Source organism: Bos indicus, chromosome 15, assembly GCF_029378745.1.
Source record: "Bos indicus isolate NIAB-ARS_2022 breed Sahiwal x Tharparkar chromosome 15, NIAB-ARS_B.indTharparkar_mat_pri_1.0, whole genome shotgun sequence".
NCBI classification, from domain to species: domain Eukaryota; kingdom Metazoa; phylum Chordata; class Mammalia; order Artiodactyla; family Bovidae; genus Bos; species Bos indicus.
In genome coordinates, this window is record NC_091774.1 from 22,593,570 (window position 1) to 22,619,596 (window position 26,027).

The 26,027-nt window shown below is 42.0% G+C and overlaps 3 protein-coding genes across 6 annotated transcripts in view; 1 reads left to right on the forward strand and 2 right to left on the reverse strand.

Annotated features, from left to right (window-relative positions):
* The window catches only part of ALG9 (ALG9 alpha-1,2-mannosyltransferase), a 113,253-nt gene extending 106,715 nt beyond the window's left edge, over positions 1-6,538 (reverse strand). Inside the window, exons 1-3 of one of the 3 annotated variants that reach the window (XM_070803395.1) lie at positions 6,321-6,538; positions 5,195-5,333; positions 4,073-4,207 (exon numbers count right to left, since the gene is read on the reverse strand). In XM_070803395.1, coding sequence (XP_070659496.1) covers positions 4,073-4,207; positions 5,195-5,333; positions 6,321-6,451 — 405 coding nt within the window. In that variant the 5' untranslated portion in view covers positions 6,452-6,538. Of the gene's footprint in view, positions 1-4,072; positions 4,208-5,190; positions 5,334-5,442; positions 5,999-6,316 lie in introns of those variants that run through there. The other 2 variants (XM_070803396.1, XM_070803397.1) reach the window with 2 other exon arrangements.
* Positions 6,539-8,912: 2,374 nt separating this feature from the next.
* FDXACB1 (ferredoxin-fold anticodon binding domain containing 1) lies at positions 8,913-15,552 on the reverse strand. Its single transcript, XM_019975848.2, has 5 exons — positions 15,330-15,552; positions 14,715-14,871; positions 13,662-13,865; positions 13,353-13,511; positions 8,913-12,138 (listed from the first exon to the last, which is right to left on the reverse strand). Exons 1-5 carry the CDS (start codon positions 15,499-15,501, stop codon positions 10,956-10,958), a joined length of 1,875 nt encoding a protein of 624 aa, XP_019831407.2. The 5' UTR covers positions 15,502-15,552; the 3' UTR covers positions 8,913-10,955.
* A 47-nt stretch (positions 15,553-15,599) lies between these two features.
* On the forward strand, positions 15,600-21,999 carry CFAP68 (cilia and flagella associated protein 68). 2 transcript variants are annotated; one of them, XM_019975268.2, is made up of 4 exons: positions 15,600-16,004; positions 18,742-18,972; positions 19,716-19,782; positions 19,951-21,999. In XM_019975268.2, the coding sequence occupies exons 1-4, from the start codon at positions 15,963-15,965 to the stop codon at positions 20,118-20,120; spliced, it is 510 nt and encodes a 169-aa protein (XP_019830827.1). In that variant the 5' UTR covers positions 15,600-15,962; the 3' UTR covers positions 20,121-21,999. The 2 variants fall into 2 exon arrangements, with proteins under 2 accessions (XP_019830827.1, XP_070659499.1); XM_070803398.1 differs by lacking the exon at positions 15,600-16,004 and adding an exon at positions 16,061-17,660.
* Positions 22,000-26,027: the final 4,028 nt, after the last annotated feature.

Genomic DNA, 26,027 nt, shown 5'->3' on the forward strand with positions numbered 1-26,027 from the left:
CTACCTGCCAATGCAGGAGGCATAAGTGAAGCCAGTTCGATCTGTGGGTCAGGAAGATCCCCTGGAGTAGCGCATGGCAATTCACTGCAGTATTCATGCCTGGAGAATCCCCATGGACAGAGAACCTGGAGGGCTACAGTCTATAGGGTCGCAAAGAGCTGGACACAACTAAAGCAACTTAGCGTGCACACACGCATAGCTGATTCACTTTGTTGTACACAGAAACTAACAGCACTGTAAAACAACTATACTTCAATAAGAATTAATTTTAAAAAATGAGAACTATCTCACACACTTAGAGAGTCAGAAATATCAAGTGCTCAAGAGATGTTAGGAAGCTGAAACTCCAAACACTGTTGCAGGGAGTAAAAAGCTGAATATCCATTCTGGAGAGCAATATGGACTGCTCCATGAAATTATGTAGTCCCTGGATATATGCATGGGATCCCATTCCTGAGTGTACAGTTCAGAGAAATTCACACTCCAACCCATAAGGAGACAAAACAAAGTTGTCCTTTTTTAGAGTGGTAAGAAATTGTAAAGGTAACTGTCACTGCTGCTGCTAAGTCACTTCAGTCCTGTCCGACTCTGTGCAACCCCATAGACGGCAGCCCACCAGGCTCCCCCGTCCCTGGGATTCTTCAGGCAAGAACACTGGAGTCTAGGGGTACCAATTATTACCATATTGTCTTGTGGATCACAAAAAACTGTGGAAAATTCTTCAAGAGATGGGAATATGAGACCACCTGACCTACCTCCTGAGAAATCTGTATGCAGGTTAAGAATCAACAGTTAGAACTGGACATGGAACAACAGACTGGTTCCAAATTGGAAAAGGAGTACATCAAGCCTGTATATTGTCACCCTGCTTATTTAACTTATATGCAGAGTACATCATGAGAAATGCTGGGCTGGATGAAGTACAAGCTGGAATCAAGATTGCAGGGAGAAATATCAGTAACCTCAGATATGCAGATGACACCACCCTTACGGCAGAAAGGGAAGAAGAACTAAAGAGCCTCTTGATGAAAATGAAAGAGAAGAGTGCAAAAGTTGGCTTAAAACTCAACATTCAGAAAACTAAGATCATGGCATCTGGTCCCATCATTTCATGGGAAATAGATGGGGAAACAGTAGAAATAGTGACAGACTTTATTTTGGGGGGGCTCCAAAATCACTGCAGATGGTGACTGCAGCCATAACATTAAAAGACGCTTGCTCCTTGGAAGAAAAGTTATGACTAACCTAGACAGCTTATTAAAAACCAGGGACATCACTTTGTCAACAAAGGTCCATCTAGTCAAGGCTATGGTTTTTCCAGTAGTCATGTATGGATGTGAGAGTTGGGACTATAAAGAAAGCTGAGCGCCGAAGAATTGATGCTTTTGAACTGTGGTGTTGGAGAAGACTCTTGAGAGTCCCGTGCAAAGCAAGGAGATCCAACCAGTCCATTCTAAAGGAAATCAGTCCTGAATATTCATTGGAAGGACTGATGCTGAAGCTGAAACTCCAATACTTTGGCCACCTGATGCGAAGAGCTGACTCATTTGAAAAGACCCTGATGCTGGAAAAGATCAAAGGCGGGAGAAGGGGATGACAGAGGATGAGATGGTTGGATGGCATCATCGACTCAATGGACATGAGTTTGAGTAAACTCCAGGAGTTGGGTGATGGACAGGGAGGCCTGGCATGCTGCAGTACATGGGGTTGCAAAGAGTCAGACACAACTGAACTACTGAACTGAACTGAACTAAACTGTCTTTCAGCAACAATCTACCCTTTACTACTCTGAATTATGATGCTGCAGTTGGGACTCTAGAAGCTACAATTTGAAGTGATAGTGGAAATCCAAGTGGAAATGGAAATTTTAAGCTCTGCATATTGTTATTTCTCTCTGGGGTTTCCCAGGTGGCTCAGCGGGTAAAGAATCTGCCTGCAATGCAGGAGAGCAAGAAACGTGGGTTTGATCCCCTGGCTGTGAAGATTCCCTGGAGGAGGGCATGGTATCCCACTCCAGTACTCTACCTGGAGAATCCCATGGACAGAGGAGCTTGGTGGGCTACAGTCCATAGGGCTGCAAAGAATCAGACACAACTGAATCGACTGAGGATGCACCGCACACATGCATTGTTATTTTGTTACTAAGTCTCTCTTCCTGTATATCTTTCCTTTGACAAATAAGTTCAAAAAAAATCAGAAATTTGATACTAGTTAGGGACAGAGGAATAGAGTTCTATCACCTTCTACAGATGCTACCTTTCCGATTATTTTAAAAAGGAAATGCAATCATGTCTCTCCTCTGTCAAAAACTTTTGATGGTTTCATAATACACTTGAAAAAAAAGAAAGTCTAATTGCCTAAAGCCTGGCCTCTTCCTCTCAGTCTCATCTAATCCACTCCACCACTCACGCTCTCCTCCAAGCATCAGACCTATTGGCTAGGGTCTTTGGACCTGAGGAACAACATGGTGGTAAGTTCCCTGGGTTTTCCTCTGGTCTTCTATGTTCCAGACTTGGAACTAAAGAAGTTGTAAACTAGAAATGCCAATGTACACAGACATAAAAACAACAATCAAGGCCTGCTCTATCTAGCCATAAGACCAAGAAAGGGGTAGCCCAGCAAGAAAGAAACTTTTAGACAATAACCACTCTAATCCAGCCAAGCACCCCAGAAAATAATGTGGCTCCACTTCCACCATCAAAGGTCAGGTAGGAGACAAGGACTCCTTGACAGTGGTAAGGAGCTCCCTCTCCCGGCACAGTGTCAGTGAAGACCACTTGGAGATCTTGGACTCTGCTTCCCTCAAACCTAGCAGTAATGAGGCATATCCACCCTGACCACTTGGGTGGTATCCGTGGAGGACCAGTGGGGAATGCAAACCTCAAGCCCTAATTGGCAGTAACAGTTGGAGAACCCTCTCCTTTTTCTTGCTGTAGTGGTATCAAAAGAAGCCAGCTAAAAGAGAGGCTTAAATAAGAAAAGCAGAATAGTGCAGAGGAAGCTTGCTGGGCCCATGAATAAGATCCAGAATCTCATACTGTAATACCCAAAATGTCCAAGTTTCAACTAAATATTGTTTGTCAAACAGGAAAATCTCAACCTGAAGGGAAAAAATCAATCGATAGATACCTAAAACAAGATGAGATATTAGAATTATCTGACAAAGTTTTAGAGGAGTCATTGTAAAAATACTTCAACAAGCAATTAAAAACATACTGGGAACAAATGAAACAATAGAGTCTCAGTAAATAAGCAGAAGATAAAAAGAAAAATCAAATTGAAATTTAAGAACTGATAAAATCCAATAATCAAAATAAAAGCTCAATGGATAGACTCAATAGCAGAATGGAGGGGACAGAAGAAAGTGTTGGTGAACTGGAAAACCTAAGATAGAAATTGTTCAATCTGAACACAGAGAAAACAGACTGGAAAAAAAAAAAAAAATGGAGAGAGCTTCAGGGACCCATGAGACTATAATAAAAGATCTAACATCCACATCATTGGAGTCTCAGCAGAGGAGAAACATGACAGGATTGAAAAACTACTAAAAAAAATAATAGTAATAGTCAAAATCTTCCCAAATTTGAAAAACACATAAGCCTAAAAATTGAAGAAGTTGAATAAACTCCAAACAGGATAAACCCAAAGAAATCCACACTAAAGACACATCACAGTCAAATTTCTGAAAGGTAATCAGGTTAGGTCTCGGTTAACTCCTAATTATCCTTCAGTATTTTATTTACACTAAGCTTTCCTAATACGCTAACCTATCACACATTGTACTTTTCCTCCAAGACCCACTGCATTTATAATTACTTGTTCCATGTTCGTCTTCCTCACTGGATTTCATGAGGGAGGGGATTGATCACTGTTAAACTCACAGCACTTAACAAACCATCTACCAAATACAAGTTGCTCCATTAATATGTGTTGAATAATGAATAAATGATTCTTCTTCAAAAAAAAGTCCTGTCTTAACAACCAATACATTTTGTCTTTTTCACAAAACTGTTCCAGAGACTCACCCACCTCTTCATCAGTTGTGATTGCTTCCAAGTTGGCCTGCTCTTACCTTATTCGTTTGTAAAATTCTCGCATGAAATGCAGCTGGCCAGGCATGAAGCAACAGGTAAGCATACGAGCGAATGGCATAAGCTGGAGAATATTCCCAAGTCTGAAACCCCTTCCCATAGATGAGGTAGTGTGTCTGAAAGTACAAAATGAATGGATTCAGGGTTATATTGGCCAAAACTTCTTGTTAAGAGGTTGCAGGTAAAGTTTCTAAGCAAAAATATTAAGTAGACAAAGGTACACAAAAATGCTGAAATTGTCAACAAGATTTGCAACTAATGGATGGATAAGAATCAAAATGACCCAATACTGATATATTAAGATACTATAAATCTTGTAAGACTATCGTTTGGCCAACATTGAAAGCTCAGATTTTATCCTCTACTTATTTTTTTAAAAAAAATACTCTTTAGACAAAACAGGAAAGCTCAATATCTTATATTTTTCTAAAACTACCTACACTAAGCATTTATTTTTTTATGCAAAATGTGATCAGAAAATTTCACCTCTGAATTTCCTATAAAAGAATGTCCAACAGACTTATAAATGTATAAATCAAGAAACAGCAATATAAGCATAGTACGCAGTAACATTGTTTATTTTAGTAAACATCAGTAAAAAAAAAAAAAAAGCCAAAAAATTTAAAGAAAGTCGTTGCCTCTGGGGACAGGTGTTTGTACACAAGATGTAGAAAATAGAGTTACTGCTTTTCTTTTGCACTTAATATTTTTAAACTACCTCAAAGTATTATTTTGATTTTTAAAATGTTTTAAGAAAATTACAAATTATACTGTTTTGTGTAACTGCCAAATTCCTATATCCTTCAATAGTAGGTAAATCATCAGTTTAGAATACATAAGTGAAAATAAAGTCATTTTACTAGTAGTCAGGAGGATGAGATGGTTGGATGGCATCACCGACTTGATGGACATGGGTTTGGGTGAACTCCAGGAGTTGGTGATGGACAGGGAGGCATGGCGTGCTGCAGTTCATGGGGGTGCAAAGAGTCCGACACGACCGACTGACTGAACTCAACATTGTATATCATTTGTATCTTGATTAATAACAAGGACCCAAGCAGTGAAATTGAGAACAAAAAGAGAAAACTAGAGAAATCACCTACTGGTTCCCAGTAGTTGAATGTTTCGTCACAGTCCGAGATGTTGCTCAGCAGGGCAGCACATAATCTTGCTGAGAGCAAACACTTGAAAGCAGTAGATCCTTCAGGTGCCCAGACTTGTCCGGCTTTGTTCCCAGATAACCTGCTCAGAAACACAAGTATGTGATAGGAAGGACATGCTAACTAGAAGAACTAAAACTAGACAAAAAGGACAACACGGCAAGAGACACCAAAGCACTTGAGTTAGTCACCTAAAAGGGTGAACCGTTAATTGTTCTGCGTAGAATAAGTGAAGAACGAATTAAGACCTTAATCAACGTTAGTCATCACTTCTTCTTTGGCATCTGTGACACTCTGCTTATCCCAAACCAACAAATTGTTCAGTTGAAGGCCACAAGCTTTCGTTCGTTTTTTTTTTTTTTTTTTTTTCTTTTCCTGCTGCTGCTGCTAAATCGCTTCAGTCGTGTCCAACTCTGAGCAACCCTATGGACAGTAGCCCACCAGGCTCCCCTGTCCACGGGACTCTCCAGGCAAAAATACAGGAGTGGGTTGCCATTTCCTTCTCCCCTTTCTTTTCCTAACAAGGTCATTACTTTCCATGGCTTTTATTCATTTCCCGGTCTGTTCAAATGCCCAGAGGCTACTATGTGCAAAGGACATCACCGCGTCCTCCAATTCCATTCGCTGACAGCTCCCTGGCGCAGTCTTAACCTGTAGCCCCCCAGTTTGGACAGAGAGGAGGCTACTGGTGTGGAGAGTGCTGGGCCCCACACAGAAGAGTAAAGGGCCGAGACCCTGGGGGGACTGAAGCCGTGAGGGACAGCCTTGCTCTCTCCAACTAATCCTGGGCCTGGGGCGGAAGCCGCACAGACCTGCACTCCAGGTTTCTCCACTAGCGGCAAGGGCCCGAGCTGGGGGGCAGGGCGGGGGGGTGGGTCTCATCTAAGCCCTGGGGGGCGGCCTCATCTAAGCTCTGGAGGAGGGGTCTCATCTGAGCCCCAGCGTGCACCCGGCCCGCAGGAGGCGCGGGGTGAAGAGACTGCGGACCCTCCCGTACCGCGCGGGCGAGACCCTGCCCGCGGCAGCCCCGCTCCGCCCGGCCACGCCCCCGCCGCGCCCGCACACCTACTCGGGCCGCGGCTCCGCGCTGCCCGCCTCCCGGCTGCACAGCAGCTCCCGCAGCTTGTCGGCGGCCGAGGCCGTGTCCCCGCCGCTGCCCCCGCTTCCCTTCAGGCGCTGCCGGGCCCCTCGGCTCGCCATGGCAAGCGTGGGAAAAAAAGGTAGAACTCCGCACCCTACGAAAGCAAGGAGCGCGGAGACATTGCCGGGGCTGGCAACGGTGTCCGCCGAGGGACAAAAGACCTCGACATGCGCAGAAACGACTAAACTACAGTGCTCCTGGGCCAACTGGGGCAAATCCGGGTTAAGAGATGCTATAGTTATACCTTCCACATAACTTGTAACTCTGGGCATGCCTCCCTCTCCCTAATTCTCTCTTCCTTCACTTAGCATTCTTCACTCTCCTACATATACTGTCCCTCAGCATCCGTTTAAAAGAAAGCACAAATAGAAAGTGATTAAAACAACTCCACGTGGAATACATGGGTACTCAGTTAAAAATCATAGCACACACACAAAAAAATCATAGCACAGCTATATATCAAAGAGAAAATTCTTTTCAGATCACTGACATCTTGTCCTCTGTATTTTGTCAAGTAATAGGGACAGCCTGTAGCGAATTAACTGCTTCAGAGAGACAAAGCCCTAATGGCAGAATACAGAATTGGAAGAAAAGTGAAAAGCTAAAGAAATTCTGTGCAGCAAATTCAACAAGATGTCAGTCATTGCCATTGCTACTACAACATTATGGTAAGCATTTACTGTGCTTACCTTACAGGATGAAATCATCCTTTTAAAATTTAATACAACTACTTTATTTTACCAAAAAGGAAACGGAGGCCCAAGGTTGCATAGCTAAAGAAGTGGTAGAGCCATATTCCACCCCAGGTCTTACTACAAAGCCTGTGTTCTTCCAACCAGGAGACCAGGAAAAAGCTCTTGATTTCATACATTCCTCCACAGGCACCTTGATGATACCACACCAGTGACTCAGGGGTCATGCATCTGTTCCTGACACTCTGCCTGCTCCCCCAGTCGCAGAACTCTGTCCTGCCCTGTGGAGCTCTATGCTGCTGCTGCTGCTGCTGCGTCGCTTCAGTCATGTCCGACTCTGTGCGACCCCATAGACGGCAGCCCATCAGGCTCCGCCATCCCTGGGATTCTCCAGGCAAGAACACTGGAGTGGGTTGCCATTTCCTTCTCCAATGATTCCTCATCCAAGTGATGCCAAATCAAACGTGGGTCTGCCCACCTGCACAGAAAAGTCAATGTACCAACATTGGGCTTTGTTGAAACAAAGTACAGTGTTTATTACAAGGAGAATGGGCAGCTCATGCTCAAAACACCTAAACTACCCCAAGCCTTTCAAAGGAGGTGTTTTAAAGGCAAGGTGAGAGAAACAGTTGAGATGTTCATCATCAGCTCATGGACATCCTTGATTGGTTGGTGATGACGTTAACAGGGTGGTACTTCAGGAGTCAGCCTCAATAACCTCCTGGGGTCTATGTCCTGGTGATCAACATGCAATTAACTTCTTCCATCTGGTGGGGGTTTAGAATCAATAAAACGCACAAGGATATGACTCAAAATATTATCTATAGCCCTTGAGACAGAACTAGAGTTTTTTTTTTTTTGAAAGCTAAACTATTATTATCTCGCATGACTGATTTGTTTCTGCATATTCTCATTTCTCATTGCATCAAATCTGCTCTTTGTTGGACTTCCCTGGCGGTCCAGTGGGGAAGACTCTGCACTTCAACTGCAAGGGGCGTGGGTTCTACCCTTGGTCTCAGGAATTAAGAACCCACCTGCTGTGTGGCCAAAACAAACAAAAAAAATAAACCTTTGGAACTCAGGGAAGGCCTAGGAGGCTAATGCTTTTCTACAAACAAGAGGCGGCAGGTATGGAAGAGGTTGGGGGGATCTCACCCCAGGAAGACCCTGCAGGGTCATGCTTGGTTTCATGCTTACTAAGCACTATTGGGGTTGGAAGAAAACTGTTAAGTCACATGCTCAGTCACTAAGTCATATCCGACTCTTTGTGACCCTATGAACTGTAGTCTACCAGGCTCCTCTGTCCTTGGGATTTCCCAGGCAAGAATACTGGAGTGGGTTGCCACTTACTTCTGCAGGGTATCTTCCCAACCCAGAGATCAAACCCGTCTCTGTCGTCTCCTGCATTGGCAGATGGATTCTTTACCATTGAACCACCTCTGCCCTCAATTAGCTTAAAGTCTATGTGGAAGTGAAGTGAAGTGAAGTCGTTCAGTCGTGTCCGACTCTTTGCAACCCCGTGGGCTGTAGCCCACCAGGCTCCTCCATCCATGGGATTCTCCAGGCAATAATACTGGAGTGGGTTGCCATTGCCTTCTCCAGGGGATCTTCCCAACCCAGGGATCGAACCCAGGTCTCCCACATTGCAGGCAGACGCTTTAACCTCTGAGCCACTAGGGAAGCCCAAAGTCTATGTGGAGAGCCAAGCAATACATGTGTCCTTAAGAGATCCCTTGATTCACTACCTAAACTTACTCCCATGCCAGTTTTCCTACTCCAATTAAAGATACTTCTATTCTCCTAGTTGCTTGGATCAAAAAACTAGGGATTCTGTTTGATTCCTTTATTTCTCTAACTCCAAAATATTTGTGTGTGCACATATATTTATCAGTAAGTCCTTTGAATTATTTCCCAGTCCAACCGCTTTTTACCACCCAGGTCCAGGTCACCATCATATTTTGTTTGCATTATAATACACTAATTTGTTTCTTTCAGTTCTTGCCTTTCCACATGCTTTTGTCCAAATACAAGAATAAATGACATTTGAAATCAATCATACTTCAGTTACAAAAAATAAAAACAGAAATTAAAAAAAAAGAATAAGTAAGACAGTTATTTCCTTCACAGAGTTTACACTATAATTCTAATCAGCAGAGCCTAGGTATTAACAGGAACATACATTAATTCACATTAGGGCACCCCATTCTGCAGAGTCCTGGGCTGGGCCAATCTCCAAATGTTCTTTAGAGATACAACAGAAAGCCCCAAAATCGAGGGGAGCAAAGTTTAGAGTTAATCACAGTTGAGAGATTATTGTTGAAATCCAAGGAAAGAAAAGTAACAGAAAGTGGCAGAAAGAACATGGGCTTTAGAGTCAGACAGACCCAAATGTGAACTCTAAATCTGACACCTATTCAGTTCCATGACTTTAACAGCAGTCAACCAGAGAATAAACATGATGATGATACCAAAAATAATATGAAGCACTTGCAACTTAACCAAGCTAATAAATGGTCTAATTTTAAAACAAAGATCATGGCATCTGGTCCCATCACTTCATGGGAAATAGATGGGGAAACAGTGGAAACAGTGTCAGACTTTATTTTTTTGGGCTCCAAAATCACTGCAGATGGTGACTGCAGACATGAAATTAAAAGACGCTTACTCCTTGGAAGGAAAGTTATGACCAACCTAGATAGCATATTCAAAAGCAGAGACATTACTTTGCCAACAAAGGTCAGCCTTGACTAGGCTATGGTTTTTCCTGTGGTCATGTATGGATGTGAGAGTTGGACTGTGAGGAAGACTGAGCACCGAAGAACTGATGCTTTTGAACTGTGGTGTTGGAGAAGACTCTTGAGAGTCCCTTGGACTGCAAGGAGATCCAAAACAGTCCATTCTGAAGGAGATCAGCCCTGGGATTTCTTTGGAGGGAATGATGCTAAAGCTGAAACTCCAGTAATTTGGCCACCTCATGCGAAGAGTTGACTCATTGGAAAAGACTCTGATGCTGGGAGGGATTGGGGGCAGGAGGAGAAGGGGACGACAGAGGATGAGAAGGCTGGATGGCATCACTGACTCGATGTACGTGAGTCTGAGTGAACTCTGGGAGTTGGTGATGGACAGGGAGGCCTGGCATGCTGCGATACATGGGGTCTCGAAGAGTCAGACACGACTGAGCGACTGAACTAAACTGAACTGAACTTTAAAAACCACTCTCAATTGATTTAGAGAGATGATATGGTAGAGTTAAGGAAGAGGAATTGACATTGCATAAAATATATTTATATTTGAGGAGACACTCAAGTTTTACTGCCTCTTCAGAATGATAGCATCTAGTGTTTAAGATGCTGTTTTTTTGTTTCCCTGTCATTACTCATGATCAAAGTATTGCACACCTCTGAAGGTCACCAATCACATTATAGTCTCAGTGACTGAGCCACAGGTGTCTTTTGAGCCCAACAACCAATATTTAATTTTTTAAAATTTTATTTGGCCGCATCAGGTCTTAGTTGCAGCACTCAGGATCTTCACTATGTCACACAGGATCTTTCTTTGTAGTGCTCAGACTCTCTAGTTGTGGCACACAGGCTCTGAAGTGAGAGCTCAGTAGCTGCAGCGTGAGGGCTTAGTTGCTCTGAGTTATGTGGGATCTTAGTTCTCCGACCAGGGATCAAACCCTTGTCCTCTGCACTGTGAGGTGGATTCTTAACCACTGGACCACCAGGGAAGCCCCTCAATTAACCAATCTTTTACAAAGTAGAAGATTTTTACAAGACAAACAAAAAGTCCAGAAAGTACAACAGTTTACAAACTGGTCTTTTTCCACCCACACCCACAAGGATCACTATGGAGAGATGAGTTTACTAAACTACCGAGGTGTCACATGGAGTCGTTGTTGAATCTCTTTCCTAAGCTGGGACTGCATTGATGCTACCTGTTGCTGGGTCAGGGCCTTGTCACAGGTCTGGTAGGTCAGTCTATAGCAGAGGCTGACCTGTTCGGTCTTTGGATGCTGAAAACGACTCAGGAATTGTATGGATATAACTGTGTCCTGGGACACTGCCCGGGCCAGAGTGTGAAACTCGACTTCATCAAATCTTTTCTTTTCATCTAACCAAAAACTAATATCATGCACATAGTATGGAGGATATAGGGAATAGCTTTTAAAGGGTTCTATTTTTCCAGGGGCAAAATTCTTCAGGAAACGACTATCAGAGGTCCACAGCATCCTCCAATCAGAGATATCCCAGACAAGCATGGCTAAGAGGTCCAAGTTCATACACACACACACAAAACACTGGTCTTTGTGTATCACGCTTGTAGCAGATGTGGTAACAGACCCAATAATCAGGTCCTTAACGCAATCCGGGCCAAAATTTTGAGACTTCACAGTAATCATATATCTTTCCCCAGTTGGTTGAAAGACAAATTCCACTGAGCTGCTCCGCTCAGAGCCCTCCAGCCATGTCTGGGTCAGAAGGTTGTCTAGAATGCCCTTCAGATGATCCAGTAGTGACTGAAGACAGCTGTCCTTCAGATTTTTATTAAATCCAAGGATATACAAAGTCTCGTGAAATGCTGGCATTGTGAAAGGTGAGATGCAGCACCTCTGAAAGACAGGTCCACTGAGGATGTGCAGAGAACCAGGGAGAAAGTCTGGTGCTTGGATTACAGCCTGGATGTGAACCAGAAGAGAAGGTCTAAGGCAGACCTTGGCCTGGCCAAACGTTCCTTCATGGGCTTCTTCCTTACTGTCTCTTCTAGCGCTCTTGGGAAGGCTGAGTTCTGAAAATGACACTAGAAAGTCCTCCATGTCTTGTGTTATCCCACTAGTCAGGGACTCAAAATTTGAGTTATCTTCATGGAGACTAACCCAAAAGGCAGTTGACAGGATGTCAGGGTTGTGGGATGTGAGAACACTGGCATCTCCTTGTAGCAGCAAAGGGGAAGAACACTTCAGCCTTTTTAGAGGGAAAGCTTTCCCCAGTTCAGCAATGAGTTTCTCATTTATGGTCTTGATAGGATGACATGAAGGTGCTTCTAGGAAGCCCCTGATTAAACACACACAAAAATAACTTTTAAAATTATAAATAATGATAATGTAGCTAGAATCAAAAAGAATAGCTTAATAAAAAGAATCATCAAGTTGATCCAGAAAGGAAACAAAGAAACCATCTACTATAAAGAAAGATGGCATGGGTTTCAGAATTCTGACAGCCTATAATATACCAGAAAATATGATAATTTAAAAAAAAATTTACTGGAGTATAGTTGATTTAAAATATTGCTTTTAGTTTCACATGTACAAATCAGTTATACATATACATAGGCTGTGCTGTGCTCCGTTGTGTCTTGACTCTTTGCGGCCCCATGGACTGTAGCCCACCAGGCTCCTCTATCCACGGGATTTTCCAGGCAAGAGTACTGGAATGAATTGCCATTTCCTACTCCAGGGGATCTTCCCAACTCAGGGATTGAAATCATGATTCTTCCATCTCCTGCATTAGCAGATGGATTCTTTACCACTAATACCATCTGGGAAGTCCCATATATCCACTCTATTTTAGATTCTTTTTCTACATAGGCCGTTACAGAGTACTGAGTAGAGTTCCTTGTGCTATAAAATAGGCCCTTATTAGTTATCTATTTTATATATAGAAATATGTGTAAGTCAGTCCCAATCTCCAAGTTTATACCCCCCTGACCCTTTGTAACCATTGGAGAAGGCACTGGCACCCCACTCCAGTACTCTTGCCTGGAAAATCCCACGGACAGAGGAGCCTGGTAGGCTGCAGTCCACGGGGTCGCTAAGAGTCGGACATGACTGAGCGACTTCCCTTTCACTTTTCACTTTCATGCATTGGAGAAGGAAATGGCAACCCACTCCAGTATTCTTGCCTGGAGAATCCCAGGGATGGGGGAGCCTGGTGGGCTGCCATCTGTGGGGTCGCACAGGGTCAGACACGACTGAAGTGACTTAGCAGCAGATCCTTTGTAACCATAAGTTTGTCTTCTACATCTGTAACTATTTCTGTTTTGTACCCCCTTTTTTTTAGATTTCACATATAAGTGATATCATAAGATATTTGCAGATAATATGAAAATTTTTAATTATAAAGAGACTGTGTGGGCCATACTTATAAGTATTCACAGCACAACATCATTAACAATTAATGTAGCATCCTTTCAATGTATGACTGCCTGATTATTAAGTCAATCAGGATACAACTAGAGACAGAAGAAGTTTCTGGTAAAATCAGGTTACCTGTTCAGTTTTCCTACAAGTACTTCTGGTTCCAGAAAAGAAAACCACTGGTCACCCAGTTTGATCCTGGAGATTCTTGGTTGCAAACTTTCAAAAGGTAAGCTCCGGGTGAAGATATGGTTCAAGGCACCTTCTATATGAAAGGACTTATCTTGACTCCTGGCAAAATAGCAGTTATTAAGTCTGTCACTATTAAAGAAAGCAATTATTCCTAAAGGCTGAATCAAGAAATTAGCAAGAAAAAGTGTCAATGGGATTTTTTATCATTAGTGAGAGAGATGGAAAAAGCTTAGATCTGTTATTACCTACCTATATCCAGTGCACTTGTAGCCTGGCAAAGCCTTACAGTTGAAGGGATGTACATCACTTAAAATGAATCCCCCCAGAGCGGCCATAGCAACCACTTGCCAACTGTTGTGCCATTCTCTCATTGGCTTATCAGCAGGAGTCCCACCTTGTCCTCTACACAATGCCACGTGGACTTCTCCGTCTTCTGCAAGAACATCTGCACAGCTAACAGGGATAAGGAAACACCAATCATTTACAGAAACAAGTAGGAATTAGCTGTATATACATGGTTCGTCTGTGAGATAATTAAAACCCAATCATATCTATTTGCAAAGATCTATTAAGACTTCAAACATGCAAAAAAAGGAGCTGGAAATAAGAATTTAAATTCAATGCTCAACTCGTAACTAATATTAGTGGCTGACCAGAAAGTTATCCAACTTCACATTTCTATTGTTCACGTATATTTCATTGAAAAGTCAATGTCTATAAAATTCCTATATGTGATTCAGTGATCAGGCTGTTCTTTCCCATTTAGAATTCACTCCCCTCCTGCTTGTTAAAATTTTACTTGTACTTCAAATACTAACTTAAAATACTGCCTCTGTGCGAAGTTTCATGATAACTATGCTTCATGTTTTGGTATAATAGTATAAAGCACTGTTTTAAGTTCACAGTAATTTTATGAGGTAGTTATGTTAATATCTTCAGTTTATGGATGAGGAAGCAAAAGCAAGTAAGGATCAAGTAAACAATCACAAAAACCACAAAGCTATTAAGTGGTGGGTGGGGATTTGAACGCAGATAGTTTGGCTCCTAAATTAGTTTATACTGGCTACTATCATTTTGCATTATCAAAAATAGGTGATTCTCCCTTTTCTGGCCCAACAGTACATGTTTGCACTTGTACTTAGCATTTAGGGTTAAATGTCTGCCTCTCCAACTAGACTGTGGGTTCCTTTGGAGCAACACGTTCTCTTGTATGTCCTATTTCCCAAACTAACATGTCTGAGTGCAGGAACTATGCAATGTACATCTTAAACATTTCACTTGTGAGTGCTCAGCTCTCCTCACCTCCGGAAAAACTTGGCAAGCAGTTCCCTGTTCTTAGCTACTCCAGCTTTGCGCCCACAGTGCGGAAAGTTAAAATAAATTCGATCAAATTCTCTGTCTTGCGGTTCAAAGGCATCTGCCAGGTGGGTGCAGTCCACACCGAAGCGTACCTCGTTACCTGGCATGAAATATAGACAGGAGGATGTGATAAAGCCATGGAACAAGAGAAAAACCCTCCCTAACACGAGGTGCAAAACAGCCCAGGTCCAGGCACACAGCAGGCTGTCTAAATGTCCATGGGAAGATGAAGTGCGTATGTGCCAAGTCGCTTTGGTCCAGTCAGACTCTTTGAGACCCTATGGACTGTAGCCGGCCAGGGTCCTCTGTCCATGTGATTCTCCAGGCAAGGATACTGTGAGTGGGGTGCCATGCCCTTCTCCAGGGTATCTTCCCCACGCAAGGATCGAACACGCATCTCTTAAGACTCGCATTGGCAGGCGGGTTCTTTACCACTAGAGCCACCTGGGAAGCCCCGGCAACGGTCAAGTTCCCTGAATCCCCTCTATTCCCACCCTTTCCACTTAGTGGGGGGCGCCACAGCTGGGCGGGGCTTCGTGGAGGGCTGGGCTTCGCTACCTCGCTCGCGCAGGCGCCGTAGGTTCTCTCGGACCACCAGATCCCGGGCCAGGTCCGCTGACCGCTGGGGACAGGTGGCGGTTAGACTCGTGTTTGGATCCAGGGTCTCACTCAGAGCTACGGCAAAAGAGAAATTCCCCTCTCCAACCAACAGGAGGCGCCGCGGGGCCATGGCCCCCACGTGCTCCAGTCTCAAGTTCTCCGAGGCGCTCTTTTTTTACGTCACTTCCTTCGCGATTCTCTTGTGGCCCCACCTCTTCACGCGTAGCTGGTTGATGACGTATCACAGCATCTGGTTGTCTTGACAAACTGGGGCCGCGACGTCCCGAGTAGGAAAATAACCATGAGAGCAAGAACGAGACACCGGCCACCCAATCCCCTCACTCCCTCACCCCATCGGAAGTGTTAAATTCTTTTGGGCCCAAGGGCGGCCCTGAGCGACTTCGTCACACCTGCCTGAGGTCTTGAGCAGTCCCTAGCTTCGGGGGGTTGGGGGCGGGGGTGGGGCAGACAGGTCGAAGGTGAAGTGAGTTCTAAGTGAACGAAGCAGGGCCGGACTGAGGCCAAGGAGAGATGGTGCTGCGTTCTGCATCCTGACTCAGAGGATTTTTAACAGCCTTCATCTCATCCGAAATGACTGCAACCGATTATCATTGTTATTCGGAGTTTTTCCAGGTGCTTCTTTCCCCTACCTTTTATGCATTCAAGAAGTGTTGAGTGTTATGCCCCAGGCCTATGGAGGCTGTTCGATATATGGAGGAACAGGATGTGGCCTATGACTTCTCTGAGCTTGTAGTGTGGTGGAGGATGCACGGCGAAAGAGACAATTCTGATTTAGTGAGATGCAGTACTCTTGCCTGGAAAATCCCATGGACGGAGGAGCCTTGGTGTCGGAATCGGACACGACTGAGCGACTTCACTTTCACTTTTCACTTTCATGCATTGGAGAAGGAAATGGCAACCCACTCCGGTGTTCTTGTCTGGAGAATCCCAGGGACGGGGGAGCCTGGTAGGCTGCCGTCTCTGGGGTCGCACAGAGTCGGACACTACTGAAGCGACTTAGCAGCAGCAGCAGTACTATGAATGGAGTAATTCAGGTCGCTGAGGAGCACACTGAAGGGGACCAAGTTTGGGGATGAAGTGGAAAGATTTTGTGGATGAAGTGCACCTGAGTTGAAAGCTAAGGGGACTGGGGGGGACTACACCTTTCCTGAGTCAGGAGGACTGAAAAGGCAGAAGTAACAATAAATGCAAAAGCATGATGGAAAAACACAGTAGCTGAGTTTGACTGAAATGTAGTCTGAGGGAGAGTGGATAACAGATGAGACTGAAAAGCAGGGACCAGTTCATATAGGCATTTTTTATAGCCTTAACCTTACTCTGAAAACAGTGGCCAGCCACTGAAAGATTTTGAAGTAGGAAGATGACACAATTAAATTTTCATTTTCAAAAATTCTGCTTTCCTATGGAGAAGTGATAGAAGAAGAACAAGGTTGGTGGCAAGGAGTCCAGATAGAAGGTTACTGCAGTAACGGAGACTAGGGCTGGTAGTGATCTGAATTGAAACTTGGTAGTGGAGATGGACTTCCCTGGTGGCTCAGACGGTAAAGCGTCTGTCTACAACGTGGGAGACCTGGGTTTGATCCCTGGGTCGGGAAGATCCCTTGGAGAAGGAAATGGCAATCCACTCCAGTACTATTGCCTGGAAAATCCCATGGACAGAGGAGCCTGGTAGGCTACAGTCCATGGGGTCACAAAGAGTCAGACACTACTGAGCGACTTCACTTTCACTTTCAGTGGAGATGGAGGGTAGTGCACTGATTAAAAAATCAACAAGACCTAGTGATTGAATAGATGTAAGGGAGTTGAAGGAGAAACCAAGAGTCAAAGATAAGCCCCAGTTTTCAGGTTTGGACAACTAAGTGGGTGGGGATGTCTATCCTTAACAGCCCCAGGGACAGTGTCATCTGAGTACATGGCCTGAGGACTTTGTGGGACCAACTGCTCTTAGTTGTCATGCTGTTTGTTGACATAAGTGCATGCATCTATCTTCACAAAGGCCCATGATGTGCGGGCAGTTACCTTTAAACTTACAGTGTTGGCTTTGTCTCTAGCTGTGGAAAGGTGCGTGGGTGATGACCACCAAATCATGGCCACCTGGTGATCTGGGTGATCTAAATTCTTTCTTTGCCTGGAGAACTGGGAAGGCCAGGTTTAGTGTCATCTCTTGTTTTAAAGAATATGGAACGTCAGAGTAAGGTTTGCTGTTACTCTGCTATAAAATCTTCAGACACAAGCTCCTCAACTTCAAAGTATTCATCTTCAGAGAAGGTATTGTCTTGCTCCTAAGCCAAGGGACCAGACTGAACTTTTAACCAAAATTAGAAATGGTTGGCTTTTGATTCCTTACCAAAAAAATTGAAATTCAGACATTGGTCATCTGGTATGTGCAAATTACTATTGATTGGGAGGGTATACAGAGGGAGAGGGTGCAGTAATGAAAAAGTGACAGATCTTGTCCTCAAGGGATGCATATTTCAGTGTAAAAGATTCCACACTTCCTTGAAGAACTCTAACATGTGGTATAAAGTTGCTGCTGCTGCTGCTGCTAAGTCGATTCAGTCGTGTCCGACTCTGTGCGACCCCAGAGATGGCAGCCCACTAGGCTCCCCCGTCCCTGGGATTCTCCAGGCAAGAATATTGGAGTGGGTTGCCATTCCCTTCTCCAATGCATGAAAGTGAAAAGTCAAAGTGAAGTCGCTCAGTCGTGTCCAGCTCTTAGCGACCTCACAGACTGCAGCCTACCAGGCTCCTCCGTCCATGCGATTTTCCAGGCAAGAGTACTGGAGTGGGGGTGCCGGTGGTTTCTCCGGGTATAAAGTTATGGATATATAAAAGTGTGAAGATAAAGTTCTGTGTGAGACAATTGAGAGAAGTTAACTTGAAGTAAGGCATCATGAAAAGGGAACGCTATATCCTAAGATGTGGCGTTTGAGCTGGGCCCAAAGGAAGGAAACCATCATTTGTTGATCATTGATCTATCATATTATCTAGTTATCCAGCTCTCACTTCTCTGTCTTCTCTTTGAAGATGGCAGTAATTAGTCCTTAAATTCTTACACCTCAAAATCACCAGAATTATTTTCTAGTTCTCCAATAGTATTAGGGTACTGAAGTTCTCTTGCCTTTTGGGGGGGAGTGTATTTAATCCATTTAGTCATCTACTACTGCTGATTGAGAGGGTAGGTCAAAGGATTTATGAACTTGGAAGGAAACAGGATGACAATTATTAAACTGAGAGGAAAGCCTAGATCTTTAGAAGGTGTACTTATGCTTGGCCAAGGACGAGAAAGGGATGTGTTTTCTGCTCTCTGGTTTGTGCAACAAACTTTTCTATTGCCACCTTTTCCCAGAGACAGGTCCTCGCCTGTTTCCTTACAAACCCACACTATGGCAGCCTCATTAATGCAGATGGCCATGCTGAAGTGTGGACGGATTGGAATGATATGTCCAAGTTTTTCCAGTATGGATGGAGATGCAACACTAATGAAGATGCCTATTCAAACCGTACCCTGATGGGCAACTGGAACCAGGAAAGATATGACCTAAAGAATATCGTGCAGCCAAAACCCTTGCCTTCCCAGGTAATCGAACTTTCTCTTCTTTGTTTTCTTCTGTTAGCAAAAGAAACACCAATGGCCATTTGAGAAACAGGAATCTGATAACTTCCAACGCTGAGATCTTTCAGGCTTCTGTTCAGTGAATGGTTGGAAGAGGGCAGCAGTCCTCAGGTGGAACGCTTATCCCACTTTACTGTCAAGCTGAATATTACGTTATTGTAAGGCTTCCCAGGTGGCTCAGTGGTAAAGAATCCGCCTGCCATGCAGGAGACACGGGTTCAGTCCCTGGGTCTGGAAGATACACTGGAGAAGGAAATAGCAACCCACTCCAGTATTCTTGCCTGGGAAATCCCATGGACAGGGGAGCCTGGTGGGCTGTAGTCCATCGGGTTACAAAGAGTTGGACACGACTTAGCTACTAAGCAACCACAGGGTAATAAAAGGATGAGTATCATGCTTTTTCTCTTGCTTTTCTTTGGATTTCATTAGTCTACAGAAATATTTATCTAATGTCTTCTGATTCAGGTTAGTTTCTCCTCTGGTCCCTGCCAGCTAGATTTGTCATTTATCTTCATCTTGCCCTGAAATCTCCTAAACAAACACACACAGGATATAAAAATTGATAGGATATAGGTTAATGCCATGTATAGATCTCTAGTCAAGCTAAAATAGTACAGAGCCTGCTAGAATGTATGCCATTGTGTCCTTTATTCCCCAGCTTTGGCTATAGACTCCTGTATTTTTAAACTACTACCTTTTCTTTCCAGTTTGGACACTACTTTGAAACAACATATGATACAAGCTACAACAACAGAAGGCCACTTTCAACCCATAGTAGGTGACCTATTCTTTTTAATTCTTATTGCCTCAGGAGGAACACAAAGAAAACTTAGATGAGTGAATGATTTATCTCTTTTCTCAGCTCTGACAGGTTTCACTGTATATTCGCTCAGAAATAACAAAGAGATTACTTACTAAGACTCCTCTTTTCTCTTCCCTCAGGGTTTAAGCGAGAACCTCACTGGTTCCCAGGACATCAACCTGAGCTGGTTCCTCCTCCATACAAATGCACAGAAAAGTCAACTTACATGACTAGTTATTCAAAGCCTCAAACTGATCATCACTCTGTGTGTGTGTGGAATCCTAGTAACTGCCAGTTTCAGAGTCCATGATTCTAAGAAAGAATAAGTTTCGTTTTTCCAGCGTAGAACGTAGGAGGGAGCCCGTTTTAAGCACAACTAAGAATTTAGCTGACTGTAGCACAGTTTTACTGTCTGAATAAATAAAGCCCAACAAATTTTCTCTACCCCCACTCTTTTAAACCAAGATTTAAATGTCAAATTTAAGTTAAGTATATTTACTCTTATTCTACATTACGAGTGTTGTAGAACAGCATTGAAAAGAGTTATTTCTTTCAAATCTACAACCACTCCGCTCTTCCCTGCCTTGTGTGAGGGGCAAAGCTGCAAAATCCATCCTGACTTAGGCCACATTTGGCTAGATGCTTTCTGGATGTGAGCCTGGTAGTCATGGTCAGATAAGTTATATTTACTGTCCTTTAATGCATATCCCCTCTTAAGGACTAGAAGAAGAAATATAACTATTTTTATTAATATGGAAAATTTGAAACATAAAAAACTAGACAGAATAGTATAATGAACTAGCATGTACCATTACCCAGCTTCAACAATCGATGACCAATCTTATCTATCCCTATTTACTTTCTCTATTTTTAAATTTTTCTCTGAAATTATATAATTTCATTTATAAATATTTCAGTTTATATCTCAAAAAGAAAAGACTGTCAATTTTTAACTCCCTGATGAAGATTGCCAAAGAAAACTGCTGATCAGACAAAGCTGAGTTGTTTATTAAACCTGTGACAAGGAAGAACCTCATCTTGACACAATCTTGGTAATGATTCAGAAAGGTGATGTTAGGGTAGGATACTTTTAGGAATTTGGGATGACTCAGCCAGTTTAAGATGGGTCTTTCGTTGTGAGGAACTGGCTACAATTGAGAAAAGATTGTGAATAGTTTAGGGTTGGTGAACACTCAGAGGCAATGGTCTTAACATCAGTACTTTCCTTTTTTTTTTTTTAATCTCCTATTTAAGATGACAATGTAATATATGGGAACTGTCTCCCGTATATTACCTCCCAAACCTTCATTATTTTTTGAAACAGGTATGAATATGGAATTTATGTTATACATGATGTTGGGTAGTGACTAAGTTTTGTTTATTTCTGTATGGCTATCCAGTTGTCCCAATATTAGTTATTAAAATGACCATCCTTTCTTCACTGCTCTTCAAAGCCATTTTTAATATAAATCAACTATCTGTGTATACTTGGGTCTGTTTCTGGGCTCTCTATTATATTCCATTAGCCTAACCGTTGTTTTTTATTTAATCCCATCTTAGCTATAATGCCTTAATTACCTCACTATCTTAATTATGATAATTGTATAAGTCTTAACATCCAGTAGATCAAATCATTTTACTTTGTGTTTCTGCAAGAGCATCTTAGCTATTTTTGACCCTTTGCATTTCCATGTAAATTTTAGAATCAGTTTGCCAAGTTCCACAAAAAAGATAGGATGTTGATGGAAATTGCATTGTATTGTTTGATCAGCTATAGAATTTGAATTATTATCTCTTACTAATATTAATAATTAATTGGTATATATTTTCCAGTATGAATATTTTATAAACACATGTTTTAAGTTTATATGTTATGTGTCTATCCTACTCCCTAGGTATCCAGTGCATTTCTTATTGTGATAAAATATAACATAAAATGTAGCATTTTAACTGTTTTTAAGTATACAATTCAGTGGCATTAAATACATGCACAGCGTTGTGCAACCATCACCACCGTTTCCAGAACTTTTTCATCATTACAAACTGAAACTCTATACCAATTAAGCAACAAATCCTCGTTCCCCTCTTCTCCTGTCCCTGGTAACCTCTATTCTATTTTCTGTGTCTATGAATTTGCCTGTAATACGTACCTCATATAAGTGGAATCATACGATATTTTTCTTTTTGTCTCTGGTTTATTTCACTTGGTTTGTTTTCAAGTGTCATCCATGTTACAGCCTGTGTCCTTTCTAGGACTTCCGTTGGATTATGCCACATTTTACTCCTCTGTTCACTCGTTAGTAGACACTCGGGTTGTTTTCGTCTTTTGGGTAGTGTGGGTGCTGCTGCTATGAACACTGCTGTGCTGTGTGCGCGCTTAGTCGCTTCGTATTGTCTGACTCTTTGCGACTCCATGGACTGCAGCCCGCCAGGCTCGTCTGCCCGTGGTGGTTCTCCAGACAAGAATACTGGAGTGGGTTGCCATGCCCTCCTCCAGGAGATCTTCTCAACCCAGGGATCGAACCCAGGTGTGTCCCGCATTGCAGGCAGATTGGATTCTTTACCAGAAGAATCCCTGAGCCACCAGGAGAGCTATGAACATTGGTGCACAGATACTTGTTTGAATCCCTGCTTTTGATTATTTTGGGCATATACCCATAAATGGAATTGCCAGCTTATGTGCTAGTTCTATTTAACAGTTTGGAAATGCCACAGTTTCCCATAGTGGCTGCACTTTTTTACATTCCCACCCGTAATGAACACACAAAGGTTCCAATTTCCCCACACCGTTACCAACACATGTTTTCTGGTGTTTTGTTTGTTTGTTTCCATTTTATAATAGCCATTTTATAATTGGCTATAATATTATAATTTTATAATATGTAAAATGGTCTCTCATGGTTTTGATTTGTGTTTTCCTAAGGGCTAGTGGTCTTGAGGATCTTTTCATGTGCTTTTCAGTTATTTGTATATTGTCTGTGGAGAAATGTTTATTCAAGTCCTTTGTTCAATTTTTAAATAATTTTATTTATTTATTTTGGGACTGTGCTGGGTCTTGGGTCTTTGTTGCTGCACAGGCTTTTCTCTAGTTGCAACGAGTGGGGGCTACTCTTTAGTAGCAGTGCACAGTCTTCTCATTGCAGTGGCTTCTCTTTTTGCTGAGCACAGGCTTTACGACACATGGGCTTCAGCAGTTGCAGTGCAAGGGCTCAGTAGTGCGATTCCCCGGCTCTAGAGTACTGGCTCAATATTTGTGGTGCACAGGCTTAGCTGTTCCATAGCATGTAGGGGTCTTCCCAGACAAGAGATTGAACCTGTGTCTCCTGCATTGGCAGGCAGATTCTTTACCACTGCTTTGCTCATTTTTGAACTGGGTTGTTTGCTTTTTTGCTGTTGAATTGTAGATGTTCTTTATATATCTTTATGTATTTTGGATATTAATCTCTAATCGACTACTATATGATTTGTAAATATCACTCTGTGGGTTCTTTCATTCCCTTGTTAGTGTCCTTTGATATACAAAAGTTTTCAATTTTGATGAAGTTGAGTTTATCTGGTTTTATTTTTTTATTGCCTAAACTTTTGGTGTCATATCCAATAAATCATTGCTAAAGTCAATGCTGTGAAACTTTGTGTTTTCTTCTAAGCTCTTATGATTAGGCATTTGATTCTCTTTGAGTTAATTTTTGTGTATTATGTAAGGTAAGGGTCTAATTTCATTCTTTTGCAGGTGGATATATAGTTTTCCCAGCACCATGTGTTGTAAAGATTGTCCTTTTCCTGTTAAATGGTCTTGATGTGTTTGTCAATGATCTTTTAACTGTATATGTGAGGGATTATTTCTGGGCTCTCTATTCTTTTCCTTGGTCTGTGTCTGCCTTTATGCTAATACCACATTTTTTAAAATTATTGTAGTTTTGTAATAAGCTTTGAAATCACAAAGTGTGAATCTTCCAAGTTTGTTCCTCTTTTTCAAGATGGTTTTGTCTATTTCAGGGTCCTTTGAGATCTCATGTGAATTTTAGGGTGGAATTTTCTACCTCTGCCAAAAATATATTGGAATTTTGATAAGAATTGCTTTGACTCTGTAGGTCACTTTAGCTAGTATTAATTTCTTAACAGTATTAAGCCTTCTAATCCATGAACACAGATGAGTTTCCATTTCTGCCTTCTTTACTTTAGCAATATCTTTTACTTTTTAATGTACAAGTTTTTTGCCTCCTTAGTTGAAGCTATTCTATGTATTTTATTCTTTTTTATGCTACTGTACATGAAATTGTTTTCTTAATTTCCTTTTTTATTGTTCATTGTTCGTGTATAGAAGTGCAGCTGATTTGTATGTGTTGCTTGTATATCCGGCAATATTGCTAAACTTGTTTATTAGTTCTAATGATTTTTTTGGTGAAATCTTTAGGGTTTTATGCATGTATGATTTTTGTCTTTTGTAAATAGAGACAGTTCTGCTTTTTTCTTTCCAATTTATATGCTTTTCTTTTTCTTGCCTAATTGCTCTGGCTAGAGCTTGCAAAAATATATTGAATAGAAGTGGTGAAAGTAGATATCCCTGTCTTGATCCTAGTCTTAGAAGAAAGACTTTAAATCTTCACTATTGAGTATGATGTTGGTTATGGGTTTTTCATATCAGGTTGAGGTAATTTCCTGAAACCTGTGGCTGAATTCATAATCTTCAGTCCCAAACTTTTCCTTCTTATATATTTCATATCTTTGTGAATTCCATAGTTTTCTTTTATGTGTCTTAACTACTCTTTCTTATTTTTAATATTATATTAATATATTGCATAATAAGTTCACACAGTTGTTAAAAACAGAAAGCAAGTAATTATTTTATATCCCTCTTTCTCAACCTTCCCATTCAAACAGACACCAAGCCCTGTAAATTCTGTCCACACATTATGTCTTGATTATGTCCCTCTTTTTTAACTTTTATTTTATGTTAGAATATAGCCAACTAACAATGTTGTGATAGTTTCAGGTGGACAGCAAAGGGACTCAGCCATACCATTCTTCCTCAAGCTCCCCTCCCATCTAGGCTGCCACATAACATTGAGCAGAGTTCCCTGTGCTATCATGTCCCTCTTTTTTACATCTCTGTCACCTTTACCATATTCCACTGTCCCATCATTTCTTACTCTTGCCCTTTTGGTTGCTGTCTCTATTTTCTATTTCAGTCCCTATTTTTCAATCACTATACCGCTCCCAGATTGAGTCTAAAAATGCAGGGTTGATCATGCTACTCACTTGGTTAAAATCTTTCACCAGCTTTTATAGCCTTCAAAATAAATTTCAAACTCCTTAGCCGTGTTTTCTCTACTCTCTGACTCTTTCTTCTTCATCTGCCACGTTCCCTCTCCAGTGCTCCTGCCTAGGCACTTCATGCTGTTCTTCCTTCTAGATGCATTTTCTTCCCTCTTAACCTTGCTAAGCCCTATAAACCTATAAAGAAATCAGTGAGACACCCACTGAGATGGCTATAACCAAACAGATAGATAACGATAATTGTTGGTGTGGATATTGAGAAATGGCTATAACCAAACAGATAACGATAATTGTTGGTGTGGATATTGAGAAATGGCTATAACCAAACAGATAGATAACAATAATTGTTGGTGTGGATATTGAGAAATGGCTATAACCAAACAGATAGATAATGATAATTGTTGGTGTGGATATTGAGAAATCAGAACCCACAAACACTGCTGGTGGGAATTTTAAGTGGGCAGCTTCCTTGGAATGTAGTCTCAGAAGGCTAGATGGAAAATTATATATAATCCGGCAATTCCACTCCTAGATAGATACTCAAGAAAAATGAAGACATATGTCCACACAAAAACTAGTACATGACTGTTCATAACAGCATTATTCATGACAGAAAAAAAGTGGAAGTAACCCAAATGTCTATGAAGTGATGAATAGGTAAATAAAATGCAGTAGATCCATGTAAAGAAATATTGTTTATCAATAAAAAAGAGGGAAGTGTTGATACATGCAACCATCTGGAGGGAATTTCAGAACATTCTGCTAAGTGAAAGAAGCTAGTCACAAAGTGCTAGATACTGTATTATTCCACTACATTAATTGTCCAAATATATAGAGACAGAAAGTAGATTAAAGGTTGCTTAGGGCTTGAGAGATGGGCATTGGAGGGTGATAAGTCACCATCTTGGCTAATGAAATATCCTAAAATTGATTGTTGTGA